The sequence below is a fragment of the Pangasianodon hypophthalmus genome, chromosome 22 (genome assembly GCF_027358585.1).
Source record: "Pangasianodon hypophthalmus isolate fPanHyp1 chromosome 22, fPanHyp1.pri, whole genome shotgun sequence".
Taxonomy (NCBI): Eukaryota; Metazoa; Chordata; class Actinopteri; order Siluriformes; family Pangasiidae; genus Pangasianodon; species Pangasianodon hypophthalmus.
This window is the reverse complement of record NC_069731.1, coordinates 6,135,308-6,160,968: the sequence shown is the minus strand read 5'-3', so window position 1 is coordinate 6,160,968 and position 25,661 is coordinate 6,135,308. Positions and strand designations below refer to the sequence as shown.

At 39.1% G+C, this 25,661-nt stretch overlaps 1 protein-coding gene across 1 annotated transcript in view; it reads left to right on the top strand.

Annotated features, from left to right (window-relative positions):
• Positions 1-25,661, top strand: part of zfpm2a (zinc finger protein, FOG family member 2a) — a 148,347-nt gene that overhangs the window by 28,043 nt on the left and 94,643 nt on the right. Inside the window, exon 2 of the mRNA XM_026924617.3 lies at positions 17,518-17,676. Coding sequence (XP_026780418.1) covers positions 17,518-17,676 — 159 coding nt within the window. The remainder of the gene's footprint in view (positions 1-17,517; positions 17,677-25,661) is intronic.

Below are 25,661 nucleotides of genomic sequence, written 5' to 3'. Positions count from 1 at the left end.
GCGCTCGGTAAAGAGAGAAGGAGGGGGGAGAGAGTGACATTATCCTTGCCGTCTTTGATGGCGTCTCGTGTTTTGACGCTGGGTAATCTGCCTGCCTAATCTCCTGAGCTGATAGAAATAAACAAACGAGAGCAGAGGGAAAAAAAAGTGCATGAGCTGAACAGAGGGAGGATTATGGTAATTTGGTAGGATAAGTAGAGGTGTTTAAAACATGCCTGTTTTAATAAGGAAGACAGACGCCTAGGGAGTACACGTCTTTGCTTGAAATTGTTATTTCCGAATGTATGTTTGGATATTTTATTAATATTCTGACATGTTTTGGTAAGGTTAAAGCAAAAATTCCCATTTTGGCATTTCAGATGCCACCAGGTTCTCCTGTGAGGCAGGGTCACAAAAAAAAAAAAAAACGGATGACAATTTTCCTAAACTTGATTCTCCATCCAATTTTTTCTGGAAACTCGGGAAAATCAATTACGAGGCTGTGGCCGAAATGAAAGCAGAGGCACCGTGCGACTTAAAAGTGCGCCTTTGACTGGATGCATTACAAAGGAAAAAATGATATCGCCGCATACCTGAACCTCCGAAGGCTGACGCTTTGAAACGGTCCAGGCTGGCACGTTCGGCGGGCGACGACGGCGCAGCCCGCGGGTCCGAACGCTCCTGGGCCCCGGCCCATCTGCTGGGCGCTCCGAAGCCATGCCATCCGAAGAAAGACCTATGGGCTTGGCAGCACATGTGGGCACACGGTATTGAACGCAGCCCAGCTACCCAATCTACATGACTACGCTTCTAACCAAATAGCTTTGAAATTTTTTTTTTCCTCCATTTGTTATTTCTGCATTTTTGCATTTAAAAAAGTTTTTAGAAACCTGATTTTTTTTTCCTGCTTTCTCAAGGCTATGAACATCATTACTGCAAAAACCGGCTCCAGAAGCCAAGTTCTGTTTTTTTTTTTTTTTTTCCCAACACAAAGCAGAGTGAGACGATACAAAACTTAAAAGCTGTCTCTCATCCGGACTGCTTTAGTCGCTGGAGGGAGAGACAGAGGGCACAGGGGTAGTCTTTCAACCTCATTCTTGTGAGGCCAGAGAGCTCGGCCTCCTTTCTCACCCACAGGTAGAAGTCTCCTTCTGCCAGGACATATCTTTTGTCTTCCATTATCTTTAATTTTTTTTTTTCCGGATTATTCGAAACGCTTGGATTTCTCGCCCTTCCTCCGTCTTTCTCTCTCACCTTTACTTCAGCAGCTCTTTTGATATCCATTTAGATTGGAGCTTCATTTGAAAAGGCTCAGACAATGGAGTGACTTCTAATTAAGAGCAGCAGCATCTGGCCTCTGGCACGCTATCCCGTTGTTCCATCTATTTTGCTGGGGAGAATTCATTTGTTTCTTAATTAAGAAAAACACCAATAGCGTGAAAAATCTGCTTATGTTACCTGAATCCTAATTAGTTAAATAGTGGAAGAGAAGAGTTGAGGGCTATTAAAAAAAAGAAAAACATTCCAGTAGCCCTAGAAATGAACTCAGCCCTGATAAATATGAACTAACTAGCCTCGCATAAATCGACAGTCGCGAGCAGCGAGTGCGCCGTCATTATGGCTAAGACAATATGCAAACTATCTTCAAAGAAATCAAATTGCTGGAATGTTTTCATTTGCATGTATTAACCATTAACATAATGAGGAGAAGTGACATTGGACCCGGATTGCGTGTCTGTTTGGATTGATAACTCTGCCGCATCTGGGGGGGAAAGAAGAGAGCGGATGCTAGTCAACTCGGTGTTGAACTGTCAGAGTGAGTGTGTGTGAGTGTGAGTGTGTGTGTGTGTGTGTGTGTGGAGCCTTGAAACCAAACCTGCAGCAGTGTTGAAATGGTGCCATCTCTTCCCAACAGCTATCCCCAAACAGGAAGCGACTACCAAAAGGGGGAACATGGGACCTCTAGACAGACAGACACACACACACACACACACACATATATATATATACACACACACATGTATATACCCACACAAAAAGACTTATCTGTTCTATAGTGTGGCCCACATTGCACCGAAGTGGGCGTGCAGCCAAAATGACTATGGTTTATGTAGCGCACACCGAACTGCCTTAATATTCGAAACCATTTTCCCTCGTGCCGCGTGCTGTTGCAGGCAGGATCAGCCTCCGAGGTCAAATGATTCAATTAAGTGTCTGTTTATGACTGATACCAAAGCCGGGTGGCGTCTCCTACTTATCACCTTTTTTGCAGATCGGTGTTGTCCCAGAATGCCACGCGAGAGATTTGCCGAGGCTGTAATTAAAATGGCACGGAGACATATTTGACGTAGGGGCTAACAAGCAGGAGACAAATATGATGGGGAGGCTAAGAAGGAGGAGGAAGGGCTGCGGGATCGAAAATAGCAACACTGCTGTCAGCCAATTAGAGAGGAATGAAGTTTGAGGGTGTGCACCAGAGCTATTCAGCTACAATTTGTAAAGTTATATAGAATTTCAGATAAGCAACTAACATGAGCAAATGGTGACACCAGGTACCTTTTAATGCGATGTTTTGTTTCGTGCTGGCACTTCACGGTAACACTACTGACTAGAGGCATAGACTCTGAACAGATGAGATGCTTCTATTTTAAATTTGACAGCAGAATACATACATAGCCTACACAAGCCCTGCTGGCAGTTTCCTAATTAGACAAGCAAACAAAGTATGAAAGTCTAAAGCTAATGTTTCTAGCCTTGTAGCTAGTCTCTGGTCTGATGAGATGACTTCAGCTAAATAATTTACATAAATGCATGTGATTGGATGAACCGCAAAACAGAGACTCTGCTACTGAAGCGGAGCTGGTTAATGTTTTCAGAAAATGGCTGAAAAATGCTTCTGCTGAAATATGCCGCATTTGATGAGAGATCGTAACCCATCTCAACCTCTGTAACTCCTTGTAACTCCTACTCGGGAACTCGGGATGGGCCCCAGAGCTCAGCAAGTGACATCTAATCAACATGGTTGCACTGCAAGAACAGTAAACACTTTACCTTTAAATGAGCTTTTCTGTATGTACTTGCTACGTATTTGCATTAGATCAATCAACATACAGAATGTTTGCTTGTTAAAGCTGTAACCCCGGCTATACGGTTCGCTGTTCTGAGGAAGAAAATATACATGACTCATCACAGTTAGCTGGCTAGCTTGTTGCTAACAAAAGACAAACATGGAGGTGTCCATGTTTTGTTTTTCCCACTTTGTAGCTCTAACGAGGTAACAGAGGTCGAAAAAATGACATAATTCCAAGTTCCGACTTCCCACTTCAGAGGTAAGTTGAACGCAGCAATGCTTTGAAATACCGGCATTTGACGACCCCTGGCGTATAGGATACAGCTTACAGGGTGCGGGTGTCAGTACATGAAGGAACTTTAGGGCCTAGTGGTGGTACACCCCTGAGATATACCAACCATAGTAGATGCTTCCTCATGCGAACAGCTTCGTCCCACATCTTTGTTGTGGTATTCCCAAGCTCTTCAGCATGACCAAAAGGTTTACCTTGCTCAAAATCGACAATCTTGATGAATGAACGTTTGGGATTTTTCACTCAAGTCATTTTGAAGCTAACTGCAGTGCCATGTCGCGGTTCATGGTGGCTAACAGGCTAAGCGAGGGCTGGGCACAGTGTGTGGCACTGTGCTGCTGTTGGTGCCCAAAGCTGGCCTCCTGCTGTGACTGCATTTGATGCCTGACTGGCAGCAGGAACTGGCACATGTTCCTTGTGTCTCATGGCAACAGTACCTTTCACCGACAGAGCTGGAAACATGTGACTTTATCAAAAGGAGAAAAAAAAAACTCAAAATAATGTATGGCAATGAAAGCAGCAATGAGAAAAGGGAGAAACAACGTTGTCACTGTTTTCGTCTGAATGTTTTCCATATATCTGTGGAGGAAAAAAAAAAAAGCAAAATCGTAAACCAGTTGATTGGAATAATGAGGGAATCTCGTCTCTGTCTCTTTTATTTGCTCTCTCCTGAATCGAGTCTTAGCCGTCTGATACGTGAATATTAAAGGGTGGTTCGAGCTCATCTGCAAATGTGATTTGCACATATCACGCTCCCGCAGTCGTCGCGGCTTCTTCATCGCAAAGCTTTTCCGAAACAGAGTTTGTGGAAGGGGGTTGGGGGAGGCACGTTTTGGGGGGGGCGGTGTCTATGATGCACATATGGCTTTGCTGTTGATGTATTCCAGCCTTGACCTAATTTAAATCCCTGCCAACCAGCTCATATGCATACCATACGTTTGCGAAATTAAAGAGCACAAACCTGGCATCTCCTCACCGAGACAGGTATAAACAGCGCTGTTGTCACAACGCACCGGCAGTAAATACGATAATCGGGGCGCAAAAAATAATTTGGCCATCATTTTGATGCCTGGGATGCCTCTGGGGAACGCCCCGCCGGAGGAGGATGCCCATTCGCATGCCGCACACGGAGAGATATAATTACGGCTGCCCGTCTTTGTTCCTGCCCGGCTTGCTCGAACCGCGCTAGTAATTTGCTTGTAATACGGAGGTGTTTTGTAAAAGGGAGGGTGTGATATTTAGGTTGGAGTATTCTCAGTGGGACTGAGCGATACGATTGTAATGGACGCTTTTGTCCCAGAGCTGTGTGCTGTAACAAATATAGCAAGGCATACTGTGAAGCATGCAAATGCAACAGTGGTACTTAGATTATTAATGCCATTATTGGAAATAATAATAATAATAATAATAATAATAACAATAGAATAATAAGCTTGTATTAAAAATATGTACACAATTAAAAACAGCAACAATAACATCATCATTATTATTATTATTATTGTTGTTATTATTATTATTGTTATTATTATTATTATTTAATCAGCTGGTTATTATTAATAAGAGTATGTTTGTTATATTAATTGCCCTGCTGATGGTACTTGACATAAAAAGCTGACATAGAGCACCAGCACAGTGGTGAAGTGGATTAGGTTATAATCTTTCGTGCACTGAAGTGCAGCTAAAGGTGTTGAGTAGGTAACAGTATAGCTCCTTGAGTGCGTGTGTGTGTGTGTGTGTGTGTGTGTGTGTGTGTGTGTGTGCTGTCAGGTTGAGGTAGAAGCTGTCAGGTTGAGGTAGAAGCAGGATTGCCATCTCTGGAGGACTCTTTTGACAGAGGCCCTCTCCCCTCTGCTCTGTCGAAAGGTCAGTGCTCCATCAGTGCTTCTTCTCTCTTACTGCTACACACACACACACACACGAACGAACGAGAGGGGGACTGTTGCATTTCACTTTAAATCCCCAACCTAAATCAAGTTTTAATAATCATTGCACTGTTTAATCAGTAGTTATATCCCAGTGTGCCGTGTACTGTATGAAAGGTAATAAAGCGGAATTTCTCCCAGGCTACATGCCTTTCTAATCATCTGCTTCACTCATTTATCCTTAAAGTAACTTCATTCCGGTTCATTTATGTACACAGTGAATCTTTCTTTCACACACTGAAATCTGTTTTGGCAAAGTGAATTGAGTTAGCCGTGAGGAAGGCGAACACAATGTGATTGTTCAGTTTAGACTGAAAGTTCAGTTAGCAGCCATCAGACTTGTGTATCTCATGGTATCAGTGTGCTTCCGTCTTTTCTGAGCTGTTTCTGTAATCATTTTTATCATTGATCCATATATCTCTTGACTGTCTGTGAAAATGTTCTAATCTCTGTCTAGTAACTAAATCTAGAGATGGCACGATACCACGTTTTCTTTTCCCATACTGATACCGATACCCAAACCTTGAGTATCAGCCGATACCGATACCCATCTGATATTGTTTTCTTTAAAAACTACTACACTGCAAAAAAAAAAATGTCATCTAAGCTGTGAAAATATCTTGAATATAGTCAAATTTGTCCAGTATTTCTTATTATGCGATTACAATAAAGCAAATATAAGGTCATTAAACCTATTTCTGGACATCATTACTTTCAAGCTTGTGGTTTTCTTAATAAAACAGATAATTTTGCTTCTTGTCAGAAATAAATGATTAAAATGATTAAAATGATCTGCCAATAGAACAAGACTATTTCCTGCTTAAAATGAGTACAAATGGCTTGAAATAGGTTTAATCTTATATTTGGTTTACTGTAATCTTATAAAAGGAAATACTAGATAAATATGACGATATTCAAGGTATTGCACTGGATAAGATGTCATTTTTTTTGCAGTGTAAGCGTTAAACTCTTTCACACAAAAATCGCTTACTTTGTAAGAATAAATGTAATAAAAATCAATCCTAAAGATAAAAGAATAAAACAGTCAAGTATCTTTATATGTAAATAATACATTTCTTTTTTCAAATCCAATTCCAATCTTCGCCATCTGTTACAGGATCTGATATCTGATATGTTTTCTCTGATATCCAATCCATATCCACACTGAGTATCGGACTGTTCCTTCTCTACTTAAAACTGCTTCCATTAGTTCCATTAATACATGTATAATATATAATATATAATACTTACTTATTGTATGATGGAACATATTTTACAATAAATATGAAAATATATTTTATATTACCACCCCAAGTCAATTTTTCCCAAAAAACAAATAAAAAGAAAAAACTGATTGAAATCCATTATAAAAATTCTTCAGGGTTATTGTAGGAGCTGAGTTAGTTAGCTTTTAGTATGACTATGTATAATATTAAAAAAAAAAGTTTAAAAAAGCATTATAAAATCCCCAGCTTGATGTGTCATGTAATATTAAAAAGGCCATGTCTTTATTCCAGTCTATTAGCTCGCAGTAATTTCTGAACTACACACTTCACCATATTGCTGAGTTTAACAGTTATAACTGAACTTATTAGCTAACGCTTTAAAGGTTCCATTAACTAGCATTTTCTGGATAATTTAACATCATCAATCCATCAACTACAGAATTACTAAACTATAAGTGACTTCAACAACGTCATTATTGTTTGTATTTATTACATTTTGATATAATAAAATACACGCACTCACCAATATCATCCATCAGTGATAATGTGCGCAATAAGAAATAATTCATTAAGGTTTAACAGGAACTAGCATGTTTAGTGGGCATTCCACAACATTAACGGGTAACAATAAATGGATAAAAAGTATGACGTGCTGTTAAAATAACAAATAAAAAATTGTAATTGTTGACAAATTTCTGCCAAGACTTCATAGGAAAATAATCAACACACCACCCCAATCACTGATCATTTTTCTATAACCTCATGCCCTCATATGTTTTATTCATTACTTACATTAATGTTACTGAACTAAACTTTGTTTACTGCAGATGTTTAGACAGATGTCTGTTAATAATACTTTGCTACTTTTGTTGTATGTATTGTTTATTAATTCTGAAGTTTGTAAATAATGTTATTTGAGGTAATGTTAATGTAAAGCGTTACCCTTTATTATAAAAAAAAAAAAAATCCAGCACAATCGCTTTCACTCGTTAGATTTGTTATGAATATTTCGTGTCACGCATTAAGTCGGATTTAAGAATCTACTCTAAAACTTTACAATCAAGTAATAACACGGTGAAACTCTGACTATGCCGACTCTGTCAGAACTCTGATCTGTCGCTGGAAGTTCCATGAGGTCAGATCAAGAATGAAGAAAGAAAGCAAGTGAGAGAGAGAGAGAAAGAGAGATGAATCCCCCCATCCCTGTGTCACACTTTGAAAGGACAGCACTTTGAATGTCATTCGACAATTTCCTTTTAATTAGAACCAATTTACAGAAAGATGCCCAGTAGCTAATCTTTACAGGATAATTAACTTCTATTTTCTTTACTTTTAATTAAAAAGTGGAAAAGATTTCTCCGATCCATAAAGAATCACTCTTTTGAAATGTTCATCAGACTTTGGCGCTTTCTCTTTGCCAGGGGTAATATTTAGATCTTATCCATATCCTCTGTTCCCTCCGACTCAGACGACTCCGCTTCTTTTTTTTTTTTTTTTTTTTTTTTTGGCAAAGGGGGGTATTAAGAAGCGGAACTATCAATAGTAGAAATAAGAAGCGGAGAAGCAAATTAGAATTGAATTAAAGAGGAATTTATTGCGAAAGAAACTCGGAAGCGAAATTGCCGTGTCAGATATATCCCTAATGGAAGAATAATATACTGTATGCTACAGGGTGTCCCAAAAGTCTCTATACATGGGGGACTATGTTCGCCAGCAGCATGTCAGATGTGACTTCGTCAGTGGATGTTCGACGCCATGTTTCCCGTTAAAGTCCATCGCAACCTTGCGACAGCTTCCCGATTCACCCATGAGAATGATTTCAGTACGTTCTTCTTTTGTCAAATGCATTCTGAAAGGCTAGCTGAAAGAAAAAAGAACATAATATATACTAAATATGAAACATTTTGGAAGACATTTTGCTAAAAAGGAGTGGTTGATATGACACTAATCATAATCTGAAACTCTTATTAATATGAAATTTGATTGTATAGTGTTGTAAGAGGACGAGTGAGGATTAACCTGTGTTTAATCGGGATTAATACAAGCGAAGTGGCGTAAATGTGACACGGAAGATTTCATTTTTTTAATCATTAAAGCTATAATCAGTGATTTTGGAATGTTTCATCCAAAGCCATGCCCAAAATGCTAAATCGGAAAATAGACACACCTCCTTGTCCTGATTCGTGGAAATTTTGGTGGATCACATCATTTCCTGTTTACAAAGCTGTCAAATATTATAAAACATAAACAATAGTCAAAATCACCGATCACACCATTAACACCCACCATCTTGAACAGTTTTTTTTCTTTCCATAAATGATTCAAAGTAAGCTTTTCAGTAGGTTCTGAACAACAAACAATCATACTGATGGTCCAAATTGGCTCTCAAGTGAGAGCAGGAGCTAATAAGAGCTCGCACCTGAGCTTCGGAGAGCATGGACGCTGTTGAACATTTGGAGGACGACCCCGGGCCTTTAATAGACGCCTGCGACTGCCAGTTTGGGTGGCAGCGCACGCGTGTGTGTGTGTGTGTGTGTGTGTGTGCAGAAAGTAAAAGCAATGCAGGACATAGAGAGCCTGGCATCTGCCGAGGCCCAAAGGCACGCTCAGAGGAGCCTCCAGATTTTTAATGACCTAGTGAAATGCCAGCCGCGCTTTCATGCCACTCCAATTTGGAGGCGCTGGACATGGAAAGCACACACATGCGTCTTTAATACACACATGGACGCTGGACAAATTGTGAGTTTGGAAACTCCAAGCACATCAGAGTTTGCTGTGTGCGCGCATGTTTGTGTGTGTGCGTGCGTGTTTGTGTTTTTGTGTGTGTGTGTGTGTGTGTGTGTGTGCATGATTCGCTACAGTAATTCTAATGATCTGTTGTTTGTGATGATGACCTGCATTAGCAGTTAAATCTTTTAATCAGGGATCTTTGCCTTTAATGGACGCATCCAGCAAACATGACCTAATTAAGATTTAACTCTGCATTTTTGCCTTCATTAACCGTTAGTATAATGATGAAAACTCACAAATACACACATGCACGCACCCCTATCACACACACACACAATCACACACACAATCACACACTTCCACTCATTTTCGATTAACAGAGACATTTAGGGCAATGTTTCTGTAGAACTGAATGTTTCACATAATTATTTAATTTAATTTAATGTATGCTGAATTATATAGTTTATAATGTTATATAATAATTGTTGTACATTCAATAATAATAATTAAAAATATAATATAATAAATCCTATATACTGTACATTTTTAAATGTATTTGTTTATTTGGAATTGTGCTACACTGCATATCAAATTAATTTATTTGATTCCTGCCATTCATGAGATTTCAGCTGTTATTTCCTAGAGAGTCGTTCGCCCTTGTATAAGTGTGTGTGTGTGTGTGTGTGTGTGTGTGCGAGATTTTACACACAGGTTTCTAAAACATTGTGTTGCTTGTAAGTACCCAAGCGCAGGAACGCAGCCATTTCTAATCGCCAGAATTACATTGCTTAGCAACCAGAAGATCAAGTTAAACAATACGAGCGCTTATTCTCAGGCCTGGACTGCGCACACACACACACACACACACACACACACACACACACACACACACACATGGGCAAACCAGATTCAGCCTCATCAGCTGTCAGCTCCACAGATGGCCTTTTACTTTGGCCTGCTGTCGTAACATTAGCTTCACATTTCTTTAATCACTGCGCAGAAGTGGATGAACAGACAAACAATAAAAATACAAATGAAATACAACGGAAAGGTTCTGAAAGTCGGAACAGCTTCACTTTAACGTATAAATCCTGGGTTATGTGTTTTATTGTAGCGATGTGGACCGAGTTTAGGATTGGATCGGTGATGATGTGTAGTGTGGATTTATCCTGAGCTTCTGGAGGCAGTCGAGCTCTGAGAAGTGGCGAGAGGAGGAAGAGCCAATCCTCTTTTCCTCCAGTCTTCCTTTTCTTCAGTGGAAAGGAAGAAAGGCTGGAGAAATGCAGGAATTCTAGGAGCTTGAGTGTTCGAAACAAAATCCTATTCTCCATTCCTATTTTCCTCCAGTCCTGACGTGCACCTTTCATCCAGTTCTTTCCTCCAGTCCTCTTTTTTTTCTCCAGTCTGCTTTTCCTCCAGTCCTCTTTCTTTCTTTCCACTGGAAGATAGGAAGGTTGGATTCCGTGAGCTCCTTTTCTCCAGTACTACTTACCTCTATTATTTCTTACCTCCTCTCCTTCTTTGTGTCAGTCCTTCTTTCTGTCAGTCCTTTTTTCCATTCCTTCTTTCACCGGTCTTCTTTTCCTCTATTTTGCCTTTGTGCCATTCCTTTTTTTTCTCCATTCCTTCTTTCCTCTAGTCTTCCTTGTCTCCAGAACTTCTTTCCTGAGCACTGAATGGAGGAATGGAGAAAAGGAGGAATGGAGAAAAGAAAAAATGAAGGAACGGATGCTGTCTTGAACTTCCTAGAATCCAGTATTCCTTTCCTTTATTCCTCCTTTTCTGTAATCCTCCAAACCTCTCCTCTTTTTTTTTCCCTTAATTCCTTCTTTCTGATGGTCTTGATTTCCTCCATTCCTTCTGTCCTCCAATACTTGTTTTCTCCAAGCCTTGATAGTTTTTTTTGTTTGTTTTTTTTTGTTACAAATTTTATACATTTTCTAAGAATGTCTAAAATTACCTACCTTGATAGGGTTGATAAGTATTCTTTACTTCCTAAAGAGACTCTACTTTAAACCTTTTCTGTAGGGGATTCACTCAGAGAGGGTTTTCATTTTCGTCTCTTCACGGGGATCTTTTGTACTTTCTTTTGGTACACGCTTGAATGTTAGCACTTACACCAATCTTCCACAAGCTGTTTGTCTGTTCCTCTGTTGTAGGGTCATAAATAAAACCTTTAAGGGTTCCCCCAGAGGCACAAACAAGAACTACACACAAAGGTTGGAGTAAGTGCTAATATTCTTTAACAAAGCCTTTAACAAAGCCAAGGTACCAAAAGGAAGTAGGATGTTTATGGAATATTAATGAAAAAAAAAAAACAGCATGACAAGGTACATATTAGTGTTTTAGAACGGAAACAAATCTTGGCTGAAATGTGTATTTGGTGTGTGATTGTATGGAGGACTGCAGTATGTGTGTGTGTGTGTGTGTGTGTGTGCATATGCGCCAACCTGGACCTTCTAACACCATGCCAGTCTCTGCCTTGGCACAAAAGGATCCTGGAACGACTGATGCCAGGTCGAACGTCCCTATAGGCATGCGAGGAGCATTTCGCATTCATGTTGGGTCTCAGGTGCTGGGCACGCATTTCACTCCCCTCTGGCCAAGCTCGCTCCCGATTTCAATAGCATGGAGAGATTAAAATAATAATAATAAAATAAAAAAGCAGCGTAGGTGGGAGCGAAACGATTTTTTCCGCTCGTAGAGATCGGTCTCTTTGTTCCGTCCGATTCAATTATTTCCGCCCTAATTAGGGGACGTAACAGAGACCTGGTTTGAGACGACGACACCACTGTGCCTCCTGCTGATAAAGTGCACTATCGCCATCAAACCACCGACCACATACACACACCTTCCACAAACCTGCATCATACATTCTGCTCTAGTTTTAATTTGATATCATTTAGACGTTGTGCTGTCTGCTGTGGAAGTTATCAGTGAAGTAATATATCTGTAATGAATTTAAATACGATGCCTGCCATTTCCCAAAGAGCAAGCGTTAACCATTATGACTCTTTGAAAAGGATTTCCGGAAATTTCCGGTTCTGCAATGATTTTTCCAGCATGAAACTTGTCAGGAATTTAAAAGTCCCAATCTACTTTCACGATTAGCTTCTTCCTCTTAAAGGAAAACTCCACACTGAGCGACTCTTCATATTTAACACGTGATCTTCAGTATCGTCCAATATTTCTTTTATAATAAAGTTAATGTTTTTCATTTAAACTTATTTCATTGACCCGTTGGTTTGTTTTAATTTTGGTTAACAGTTTCCTACATGCTGGTAGTGGTGCCAGTGGGATTTAGCCCTAAAGCGAGTGATGCAGCAGCACTTTAGTCTTTTAGTCTGTCAAACTCTCTCACCTCCTCATCTGTACACTCGGCTCAAACAGATCAGCTTGTAAAGTTATAACCTTCGTTCTAGTACGCCGTCCACAGCTGTAGATCACTAGCTAGCTGAACTCTGCTGTGCAACTTGTGTATCTATTGCATACTGGAAATTTTGAGTACAACGTTTGCTCTACATTATATCTACTTTGGATTTCTTATTAATATAACGTGGAACGTCGCTGGAAAATGGTAGAATACAGCACCAAGCACCACATTATCCCCGGAATTGCTAAACACATCAGAAATATTTGAATATAAACACATTTAATGTGTTTCAGAGTAGAGTTATCATTAAGTTATCATGTACTTTCTACCAGCTGAATAAAACCGAGTGATGCTGGGCTTTTCAGCTGGAAGATTTCTGAATGATTATCATTTTGTACTGTTTTCTTCGTAGTGATTGATGGCAGTTAATTTTTTTGTTAATTACACTGTGCTTGCAGACGTGCCATCATAAATGACAGTACGGCTAATTTTAAGCCAAATGCAGTAGTTGTAGAGCTTCAGTACAGATTTGACAGCATTCGAACCAATAACAGTGGCAAAATTCATGCCCCAGAAAAGGAGGGGTCTGGTCTTATCCAGAAAAGGCCGAGGTGCCTCCAGGTTTTCAGTCCAACCGAGCCAACCATGAGCCACACCTACTAACTGATTGAAGGCCAAGATCAGCCAGTTAAACCATGGATGTCCAATCTTATCCTTTGAGTATAAGATCCATCCATCCCTTAAAAATAGAAAACAGTCCCTAAATGATTTGCGAAGCTTTCCTACACTCATTACAACTGCTATCGTTGAAATGGAGATGCCATCATCAGTCATTAGTGTTAAAACAAGGATTATGATCACTGTTACATTCAGGAAGGTCTAGCTTGTGATTCCACATGTGTGCACACACACACACCTGGCATCAGGAGAATCTGCAAAGAAATGACTTTCGGATCATGTACTGTGGCAACAGTAAACTCAGTTGAGCTCTCAAGGAGATCCAAGGATCACCAGTCCTCCCATTGTGTGCTACCTAACACCTCACACTAAAAAAAAAATCCTTCCCTGGCTGAGTGTGACATTCAGAAAAGATGTAGGTTAGAAGGTGTGAAATTATTGCAGGCGTGTCCATGCTGTGTAGGAAGGCTCTTAAATATTAACTTATCAACACCTAAAAGAGTGTCACTATGACATTTAATGTTCTGGTAAATCTGTTTCATATCTTCAAATTGATTATCAGCAGTCGCAGTATTGCTGAAGTGAATTTTACTAGGTTTGACATCTGCACCTCGCTCAGCTTCACAAACCCATTCCCTTCCACAAGCTGTGTGTGTGTGTGTGTGTGTGTGTGTGTGTGTGTGTGTGTGTGCGCGTATGTGGTTAGACACATTTTCCCTCTACCCTGACAACCAGGTCGAGCTTCAGTGATCCTCGCTTCGATACGATTCCTGATGCTTATCGACAGCTTTAGCATATTGAGACGTAGCGAGCCCTCTCTCTTCATCCTTACCTTCCTGCGATTCAGGAATGGCCCGGGCTGCGATACGATCACAAACCCAGCATCCTAATTTAAAGTGGCGCACTCCAGCGCTACGCAGCATGTCTACTGGAGATCGCCACACTAATTCTTTTCATGTAAGCCCAGTTCCTGTGCACTACAAAGGGATCATTAATGAAAAGAGCAGGGTGATTTTTTTTTTTTCTTTTTTCTTCACCGTGCCTCTCGTTCAGGAAGAAAGTGCACACTCTCGGAGGGGTTTGAACCACAATAATTACTCGATTAAGTAGAGCATGTGGCAGTAGAACAAACAGAAATGAACTCTGGGGACACGTGTGTTGTGAGAGACCTTTGACCTCACTTCATTTGTAAGAGAAAATGTTCAGATGTAGCAAGGAGTGATTACTGTGAAAGGGAAGTGATGATTCATCGATTCTGAATGAAATAAGAAAAGGCATGACTTCTGTGCTTCATTCAGGGTGAAGGAGGTGTGGTCTCTGTGCTTCAGTCAGGGTGAAGGAGGTGTGGCCTCTGCTTTAGTCAGGGTGAAGGAGGTGTGGCCTCTATACTTTAGTCAGGGTGAAGGAGGTGTGGCCTCTGTGCTTCAGTGAGGGTGAAAGAGGTGTGGCCTCTATACTTCAGTGAGGGTGAAAGAGGTGTGGCCTCTGCTTTAGTCAGGGTGAAGGAGGTGTGGCCTCTATACTTTAGTCAGGGTGAAGGAGGTGTGGCCTCTGTACTTCAGTGAGGGTGAAAGAGGTGTGGCCTCTGCTTTAGTCAGGGTGAAGGAGGTGTCGCCTCTATACTTTAGTCAGGGTGAAGGAGGTGTGGCCTCTGTACTTCAGTGAGGGTGAAAGAGGTGTGGCCTCTGCTTTAGTCAGGGTGAAGGAGGTGTGGCCTCTGTACTTTAGTCAGAGTGAAGGAGGTGTGGCCTCTTTGCCTGTGAATCCCAATAAAGTAGGCGTGGCCTCTGTGCTTTAGTATTGAACCTTTGGTACGTGTACATGAGATGAGATGATCATATAAACACACACACACACACACACACACACACACTGGCAGTCATGCTGAAAATGTGCAACACAAAAGATATTTTTTTCTTTTGGGGGCAGAAACATTATATATTCAAATGCACTATGATATTTTTTTTTCTTCCCTCTGCCTTAATACAACTCAGGTAGCCGTAATTCCATCAGAACAGGATTGCTGCAAAACAGTAATATGCAAATACAGAAATGTACGGCTACAAGCAAAACGCTAAATCATTTAGATTTAGAGAAATAATATTGCACATAGGGGGGAAAAAATTAATCACACAGAAAAGTGTCTCCTTTCAGATTGCAGCGCTGTATTACCCAAAGGCATGGTATGTAAATGGAAAAATCAACATTGTACCCTGTGATAAGGTGAACAAATTAATAAAAGTATTTTCTTCCCCGTTGCTGTGCTAATGTTGGTGTGAAAAGTCAGGAGGCAGCGAGCGAAAAACTTTCCCTCAGACACATTGTTCCGGCGTTTAGAGTATCGGCACTGGGTTCAAAGCTGTTTTTTTTTTTTTATGCCGTGAGCTGCCGTGAGTTTCTGCTCATGCATACACACGTTAGAGTCATGTAATTTAGGTGCGTGTGTTTGAAGCTTAAATTTAGGTACAAGCAGGTTGCACTCATGCGTACACATATTAAATATTTTGTAAGTGTATGTGCATGTTCATGTGAGAGTGTGATTAAATTGTGTTGAAGAAATGGTACAGTGTAAAATCAGATGTACACAATTCCCTTCATAATCCAAATTTAGTAAAGATACTTTGTTTTCTGGCAAGTCTATCTCACCTAAAATAGACCACCTCATAAAAGTTCCACCTCAAATTCTGTTCACATTGATTTCTTCAGTAATTTCATGCACACACACACACACACACACACACACACTTGCTGATGTATTTTAGGACACAGTTTGACTTACTGAACAAAAATCCACCATGTAACTACGTTTTTTTGGATGGAATCTCGGACAAGTTAAATCACTTTTTCCTTGACACACAGGTCATTCCTCCTTCTAGGTCCATTCAAAAAGAGGACTTTGGGCTTTGCAGTTTCGTGGTAACATCACAAATTGTGTTGTTATTATTATTATTATTATTATTATTATTATTATTATTATTATTATTATTGTTGTTATTTTTATTTATTTATATATTTATTGTCTTAGTAACCTCAAGAGAGAATACACCAGAGCCTAGTGAGGGAACGACTGTTTATATTTGTTAAAGCAAAAACCGGAGCTAACTTGTTTTACTGACAATCCACAACATTAAATGTATAAACAGTTAAAAATATATATATCATTAATTATTAAATTAGAATTGGGAATGGTTGTCAAATTTCTGTAACATGAGGAATAAAACACTTCAGCACATGCTGTTATGGGAAAGGGTGGTAACAATAACTCCACTTCATGACACACCAGCTTGGTTCTGATTATTTTCCTACAACAGCACACACCCAAGTGTTTTATTTCTCATATAGTATAGTTCCATTTTGAGCTCAGTTTCTTCAATTTTTTGATTTTGTACTCAAATCCCATTTAGTAGATACAAACTATTGCTGCTATTTTACTGAGTAATAAATGAAAGCAGATTTAAAATAAAGATAAAAATCTTAGCCTGTATTTATGGAAAAGATTTGGGGTGGCCTAGACTTCTATTAATAATCAGTGAAAAACTAAAGAAGTAAATATCGGACATTTTAACTAATCGACTACGTTTGGGTTGAGTCTAAATTTTTAAATGTGATTATTATTTTCTTTAATATGGATATTTAAAAATGTGTGTGCCTCTGTAGTTATAAGCAGGTTGTGCACATGCATGTGCACATTAAGCTACAGTAGCGCGTGTGTGTGTGTGTGTGTGTGTGTGTGTGTGTGTGTGTGTGTGTGAGTCATCAGCTGCAGGCACGATGAGATGAACCATGTGTGATGTAGCTCCACTGCAGTTGCTACTCAACCACAATGCTGTTATGCTTGATTTGGATTAAAAAATATATAGCTTCAGCTGCTTCAGTACTTTCTATTTTTAATACTGAATCACTTTTGTGGTTTGGTAAAGATTCATGTAGCTTCATCATTAGGATTAGTTTAATGTCTGCACTATTTTAGCAGGAAATATATAAAAGTGTTAGCCTTTAGTGGTATATCTGAATAAAATATTTACCTTATAACCAGAGCAAGAGACCCTGATTTATGATATAGCAAGCTATTACCAAATTTTAGCAATAATCCTGAATCCTACAGTACACATGCTGGTCCTAATGAAGCTAATCGTTGGAATGTAGCTGGAGTTTTGTAGTGTGGTTTAAAAAAAATGGAGATTTACTAATCGTTTCTTCACAGAGAGTGTATGAAGAGTGTGTGACCGTTCTCTGCGTGTGTTTAGGTCCCCTCGACGATGGTCTGGAAGAGGAAGAGGAGGAATGTGTGTCCGAGGGGAACGAGCTTGCGGCTAAAGAAGAGTTCTCAGCTGAGGAGAACTTCACGACGGACTTTGAGACAGAAAACCTCGGCTGCGAGGACATGGAGTACTTCTGCGCTAAAGGTCAGAGAGTAAAAAAGTGCTGAGTCAGAGTCGGATTTTAAAGGGAGCATGTTATCATTTTATGGAATGCTAGTTGGAAGGAGTTAGGATCATTTGTTGTGCGGATGACTGTTAGAGGGAAAGGTTTTAGTTATTTTTCACCTAAAAATGCTAAAGAGTGTAAAAGTGAAAGATTACTATTGCAGACCAGTTATCATTCTGTTCATTTTTAGGATTAGTGGTTAGCGACATAGACTTAGTCCCATACTGTCCATATTCCTGAGAGAACTCTACTTAAGTCTTTTTTTTTTAATCTGCACTTTCCTTGACTTTTTTTTGCCTAATTCTTTTGACTGTTACTACATTTCAAAAGAAAAATCTCTACATTTTCTCTACAAGTCTATAATATTATCTGCTTACTGCTACATACTGTACAGGTTTTAGCTATTATCATTCAGCTAGTTTGTAATGACAGATTTATTATCATGCTAACTAACATTTGAGAGAATGAAAATAAGAAACAAGGAATGTTGGAAAACATTAGCTAATCCTATCTATGAAATCCAAATTTTATGAGATATTTGAAGTTAATATTACCTCTCACATTGATCTGTGTGCTGCTACATACGAGGTTTGTCTGTTAGCATTCAGTTGGTATTGACAGAGTTATCATGCTAGCTAATGTTGGAAGATTGAAGATGTTGTTAGTCAGCCTTAGCTAATGTCTACTCAAGTTCCTTGGTGAAAGGGACACTAATTTACCATCAGTAACAGATATCTTTTTTTTGTTCTGTGAATTTTCTTGTACTTTTACTCATACTTTTGAATAAATTGAAGCACAAGAAAAGAGAACTGGAAAAATACCAGGGATAGAAAATGCAGACTGAAGTAGATACAACGTAACAAAAGCAAGGGAATTTAAAAATGAAAAATTAACAAGCCTACTATGATTTGAGAAACTCTGAAATAAACATCTAATCTGAGTCTAGTATGTTGTTGTTCTTCATCTTTCTTAGGATATTTCCAGCATATTGCTGCATGAATAGACCTAGTTTAAATTACATTAATCTCTACAATCTCTGCTCTTTTGAGGACAAATCAACTCTGAATGCAGCCTAGTGAGATTAATTGTGACGCATATTTTGGTCAAGTGAAAGTTTCATTCCAAATTTGTGCTAAAAATGTAACAAAATTGTAAGAAATCATAGTTTTATTACCAAGATTATGTTCAAGCCAGTTTGACCTAAGATGATTTTGGGGTATATTTCCATTTAATTGCTAAACATTAAGATAAAATTAAGTATTTTTAAAAATTAAATCAATTTTAAAAATAAATAAAATCTGGTATGAATGGATGAATATGATGATATCACTATATCGATATCATTATAAATTATATCAGTTTCACTTTTCTGCAATATTTTTGGGTATTGAGATAATATTTTGTAATTTTTTTGTTTGTTTTGTACTGTTTTAAAATGGTAAAATATTAACAATTTTACAGATTTTTTCCCCTTCTTTTCAGTGCTGGTTTATTTTTGTAGACATTAAATAGAAGTAGATAGAATCATCAGACTCATTTGAAAAGGTTTATTTTTAAATAGTGTTTTGCTATCAGTTTTTTTTTTTTTTTTAGCAAACCAATGGTTTTCCGAGTGGCTCAATAGAAAAGCGCCTGTCCTATTGTACAGAGATTGCGGGTCATCCATGGCTGAGAGTCCAAGAGAGCAAAATTGGCTGTGCTTTCTGGGTGGGAGAGATGAAATACTCTCCCTTCCCTATAAATCACAGAGACACTAGCTAATCATGGGCATCTGTGAGTTCATGTATGCAGAAGAGGGCAGATAGCACATTCCTCCGTGTGTGTTACGCCGCCCTGTGACGCAGCGTGATCAGCAGTTTTAAAGATGCAGTTGGCTGGCTTCACGTATCTCAGAGGAAGCACATGAGAGTCTTCACACTCCCAGATTGGTAGCTGTCGTATGATAGGGGAGACCTAACTGTTGAGTGGGAATTGACCAAGGGGGAAAAAAGTAAACCTAAATATCGATTCTTCAAATATGGTGATATGATATATTTTGTCATATTATCCATCTCTAGTGAATAGGATACCATTTCATCCATTACTTACTTACACTGTATGTAAGTAAAGGACACTAGTCAAGGCCACTGCTCTCCAACATCGGGTCATTTCTTTTTTGGCTTGTTTTGGAAGGACTTTTGGACCAAAGTCCGGGCATACACACTTCTGACAGAACCTCTGTGTCCAAGTGTGTAGCCAAAGGGTATGATATCTAATCCCTGTATCTGAGGACAGTCAGAAAGCTGGCTATCCCTTACATCTTACTGTAGCCAGCTTCTGCCATGAGGTTTTGGGGAATGTTGCTAAACTTCCATCAAATGCACCATGGCTATGCACACACATAAAAACAAAGGCAGCCAATCAGTTCACTTGTTCTTTGAACTCTGTTTCAATTAGGCTGCCGTTCTTTTCCTTCTATTTATTTCGTTTTTGGTCACATCATACCACCAAAGCTTGCTTGAAGTTACAGAGCTGTCAACCAGACAACCCCCTCCACACACACACACACGCACACACACACACGCACACACGCACACACATACACCTACTCTCCACCCCAGGTGTACCCGACTTCACTCGCCACCCATCACCAGGAATTTGACTTTTTAATCAGCAGCTTGTGCTTTGAATCAGCCCTGGCCTTCAAAAGACGAGTGTTTTTTTGAATTACGCTTCTGTCACGCTGTTTTAAAAACCATTGTGCCTAGTGGGATTTTTACACAGGGCATGTCTTTGAAAAACATTATCCTTTTATGTTTTCTGTTAGCTATGCACACTAATAATCGTTTCCCTTTGTTGTTAAAGAGAAAGAAAACAGCAGGTAAGTGGGGGAATGTTAATAGTGATGACATTGCCATTGTTTAATTTCAAGGTTAAATAAGGTTTGTGTTTTTGTGCCTGTAATTTAACGTCAAAGAGGCATTGGAAATTTGGCAATAATACTAAATACAAAAATAATCATATGTACTGGGCATAAAACAAGTCTAATTAACAAATAATTAGCAAAAAAGAAACAAAAAACATACTTGCGCATCAGAGTTAATGTACATTTTCAAAGTATTTATTTATTCATTTTAAGGCTTAATTTTCAGTAAATATACTGAACCTATGCAGTTCAGGGATAGACAAATAATAAATTCCTGGCGTTCTCTCTCTCCCCTGTCAATCACTGCGACACTAGAGCTCATGTATGCGGAAGAGGGCGGATAGCGCTTTCTACCGAGTGTGCTGTGATGCAGCATGTGCAGCAATTTGTAAAGATATGGTTGGCTGGCTTCACATGTCTCAGAGGAAGCTTGTGATAGCTTTTACCCTCCCCGGTTGGAGGTTGTCATATGATAGCTGGTGGGTGGGAATTGGCAGGTGACCAAATTGGGCAGAAAAATGGGGGAAAAGAAAAGAAAAACTCCAAACAAACAATAAAAACGACCAGGAAATTATGAAAAGAAACACTGGACTTGATGTCTAAATGTTTACAGTGGACATGATGAAGTAGGTTTATAGGAACACTGCAAAAGGCATGGTTTCATTACAGAGGAAAGCTAGTGTAAGAAAGTCCATTATTCTTGAATTTACTGTAAGTAGCAAAGACCCACATCATAACATTTTTTTAAACTGACTTCAGAGTGTGTCACATTTAGCTTTTGATAGCTCCTTTTTCTTGCATGAGGTTTAACAAAAATCTTTAACTTTCGAATGGCTGTGCACAAACTGTAACCAGCACTGGCCGAAAGTTCTAACTATTCCATTTAGCAGGTACTTAAGTAATCTTGGCCTTGTCATAGTCCGACCACGTACGTCAGATTTCCCAGTTCTTCTCCTATCTTCTCTAATTCTATAAGCCCCCCATTTTCCTATCGCAGTTCTCTAATTCTCCAAATGTCCCCTCCTTATTTAGTAAGAAGTGCATGCTCATCAGGTGTAGCCATTTTTTCCTCTTGATCCTCTTCTCTATTAGATCTCTTTTAAAAGTCATTTAGCCCTGAGTCGAAATGGCTTAAATATACCCCACTTATGCCAGAGCGGCGAGAATTAAAAGCGAACGCAATCCCAGCATTAAACGGTTTACGCGTGTTATTCCACCCTTATATGAAGACAGAAGAAGGGCCCTCTTGATTAAGTGAACCCTCTCCAAAGTGACGGCGTGTTGTAATTAGTGCTGAATTGAACGTCTCCTTTCAATAGGAGCCACTCTTCCCTGGGCCTTTATCAGTCCCAGTGACTGTAGAGGAGAATAAGGTCTCCAGTGAGCAAGCTTCCATCGAGCTCTTAACAGAGTAACTGAGAATCTGTGTAGACCCAAAATGGGCTTGTCATGGGGAAACCTAAACCCTCAAAAGTTTCAGTGCATAATAGGTCTTAAAAGCTCGAAGTCCAAAGAACGAAGCTGTCAAGTTCATTAGCATAGCCACGCTCTTATTAGTGCTGCAAAGTCGCAAAGCCTCTTATAGTTATGAAAGGTCAAGAAATTGAATGGCTCTAGAGGTTCCTTAACGTGTTAAGGTGGAAAGGGGTGGACTTCAGGAAAACTGTTGCACCTTGAAGCACTTGACTTGGCTTGACTAAAAAACTGTGACCTTTTTCCTGGTCAGTGGTGCCTTATTTTCTATGGCTTACCACACAAGCAAAAGAAACTGTATAGTGGACAAGTAGACGTAGTATTGATATGTTATTATATATAGCTGACATTATTCTAAGTAAGTACAAGTAATTGTCATATTTACTAGTCTACTTGTTGGAATACATGCTCCAAATGAGACTATTAAAACTTGATGAATCACAAGTTTACAACATGACCATGCTGCTTGAAATTCCATCACAAAAGTTATAAGGCCCAGAAAAGTGGTCATGAACCTAATTCTGTGTCTCTAGGAAAGAACTAATCCAAAATCGAACAAGGAAAAAGAGGAAGTAGGCATAAGAGAAAGGAAACATCTGCAGCAGTTGATATGGAACTGAAGATCTAAAACAGTAATGGTGAATCAGCGCATAGACATCTAAGACATCATGTAGGGTCAGCCGTCAGGGCGCTGTTTATATCATAAAAGGCAGTGTTATCCAGAATTCCCCTCGGAGCTCTAATAAACACTATTTTCTAGTTTGGCTTCCTTTTAAGGCACTATAGGTAAATAGGGTAATTTTTTAAAACAATAGATATCACAATTACTTTTTGCCTGTTGAATGTTGGTATTCTTACAAGTATGTTTTACCTTTTTAAATGTATATATGCAAATGAGGCTTTATTTAATTAAGTACACAGAAATTTATATACCTAATAACACCGAATGGATGATGTTAGAATTAAAGTATTAAGTTTATTGTGAAGATGCTCTCGGGAGAAATTTTTGTACAGAACAGTTTGTTCAAAATTATTTTCTTTGGTATTTTCATGATTAAAACAACATTCACTGTTACATATTTTATGCAGTTTTTTGGTATAAAATCAAACCTTCAAAAAACCTTCAAAGCCTCCAAAGTTGCTAAGTTTCACATAACACAGTGGTGGACAAAAATGGTGAATCAAACATTTATCTGTAGAATTTTATATTTTACTGTTAATAATCACTTAAGGAGAAGACATGTTGTAGATGCAATTTATCCAAAAATCTAAGAAAAATGATTGATATGAACAAAATCTGTTTCCACCTGTGGTGTCTTGCCTTTACATTTACAAGACGGCAAACGACAGTGTCTCTTGGCATTGCTAACACTGCCCCCAAAATATCATAATAAGGAGTATAAATCTATCTCAAAAAAGTAAAGCCAGCACATCAGTCATCACCTTTTCCAAGCAGCATTTGTACAAAGGAGAGAGACTGTGGAGAGCTCCTTTCCGAGTGACCACTTTAACTATCTGGAGAGTGTTTCGGCTCCAGTGGAGCCACTGCGTAGTCATGTACCATGAAATGGTCGAGGGGCTCCAGTCAATGGCTTCACACGTAATGGTATTGAAACAGCATAGTTCGGTGTGAAATGAAGTGTCTGCCACTGAATAGATTGAGCTGAGCAAAGGGATGTGAATAAACATGAGATGGAGAGCAGGGACCAATTGAGACAGCCATACACAGACACCAGAAGGAGAGGGAAAATGGGGAAAAAAAGGGACCCGAATACTCCATAGACATGACCTTGCCTTTCCTTTGATGATTAACGAACCTGTCTTCAAATAAGGACCTGGCTGGGCATGGTCGATTCCATGTTTATGGACAGTGAAAGGTGCAACAAGACACCAAGTTGGACATCAGAATTTACAATCTCTTGTCACATCCTTGTCTATAATTTTAAAATGGTGTTTTATTTCCTGGATGTCATCTTTTTTATAGCAACTGTGAAATTTCACCTTCCTTCTATAGATGAGTGGAAAACCACAAAAGTCAGACAGATTCCCGATCCATCAGTTTCACAGAGTACAACTGACTTAAAAGGAATTATGTCTTGGTTGAGTTCAGCTGCATCAGACCAAAAATTCTCAAGTAGAAGCTTTTTGGCATTAGGATCAAGCCTGACAATAAACCTGGTTCTCAAGAAGACTTGGCTGCTTGAGTTATTTTAGTTAGGCAATTATAGTCAACCAATATGCAAAGAAGGGGTCACTCCAAAGCTTATGCCAAACACTGGTCCCATGGTTCTCAAAGTGTTGTCCAGGAACTCCCAAAGGTCTGTGAATTATATCCAGGGGGTCTACATATTTTAAATTTGGTGGTGGAAATCACAACCCACTATTATCATAATTAATAATATTGCAATAGTTATTAGCTTATTTGACTGGTCACTTGAAATGAATTGGTTTAATCAAAACCTCAAGAACTCGGCAATAAAAATGGAGAATTCAGGGAGACAAAAATGCCAATAAGTAACCAAAATATTATTGTACATATTTAATTCTAGAGCCTAATATTTGAATAGTTGTATAATGTTCTTAAAATAAAAATGTATTGAGCAGGTCCATGGATTTATTTTCTTTTTTTTTTTTAAAGTTAACATGCTTTAAGTTAAAGGGGTCCCATGATCCAAACCTCTGTTAGACAACAAAAGAAACACTTCAAGGTGTCGTGAAAGAAACTGCAAGACTTTGTAAGGAAACATTTAAACAAACACAGATTGACCTGATGGTCTATTAGAGGAAAGGTCCAGCAAGGACCAAATGGTTCTATAGCACCATGAGCTGATTTTATAACAAATTCAAACAAACAAGTGTGATGTGGTTGGACATTGTTCAATTCCATACAAAATAACTTGTAAGAAAACTTGTATGTGATTTGGTATAACTTTGCCTCTACTCCTAAGCTGTTAATACTACCAGAGCCAGGTCTTTTTGCACATTTTCCCTCACACCACCAGAATCTCTCCAACCTTCGGCTTTTGGTAACCAGCAAACAAAGAGTTGAAATCATTTACTCTTTGTTTATGCTATTTCCGAGCTAATTAGGATCATGCCTACCAGACAGATCCCTTCAGCACCTTCTTCCAATAGCAGATGTTAACAAAGAGCAGACAAAAGTAGAGATCCGAGCATGTGGTGGTTGGAAATTTGTGTGAAATACAGTTTGCCAAGCCATCACTTGGAGTTGGAGGAGGAAATTAATCATTAATGTTTGTTAAGAATGGCAATCTAAATGAGACAGATCTCTGTGCTCCCAGGCTGCATCTCGAGGAAAGAGATCGAGCAGGCTGAGCCCAAAACCCAACAGAACTGGCAGAGTCTGTAATGACAGTGAATTTATAGCTCTCTAAGGAGACAGAAACAAGATCTTTCACTAATTGTTTCTCTCCACCAGGGTGTTTGGTAAGATTTTGCAGGGTTTTCAGTGCCTCTTTTGCTTTTTTTTTTTTTTTATCCAGTGATGGCATTTGAAATTTGTTTGGGATCAGTTCAGCAGAGACGTGTGCACCAAAATTTAGCTAAGGGTGAAATGTGAGTTGG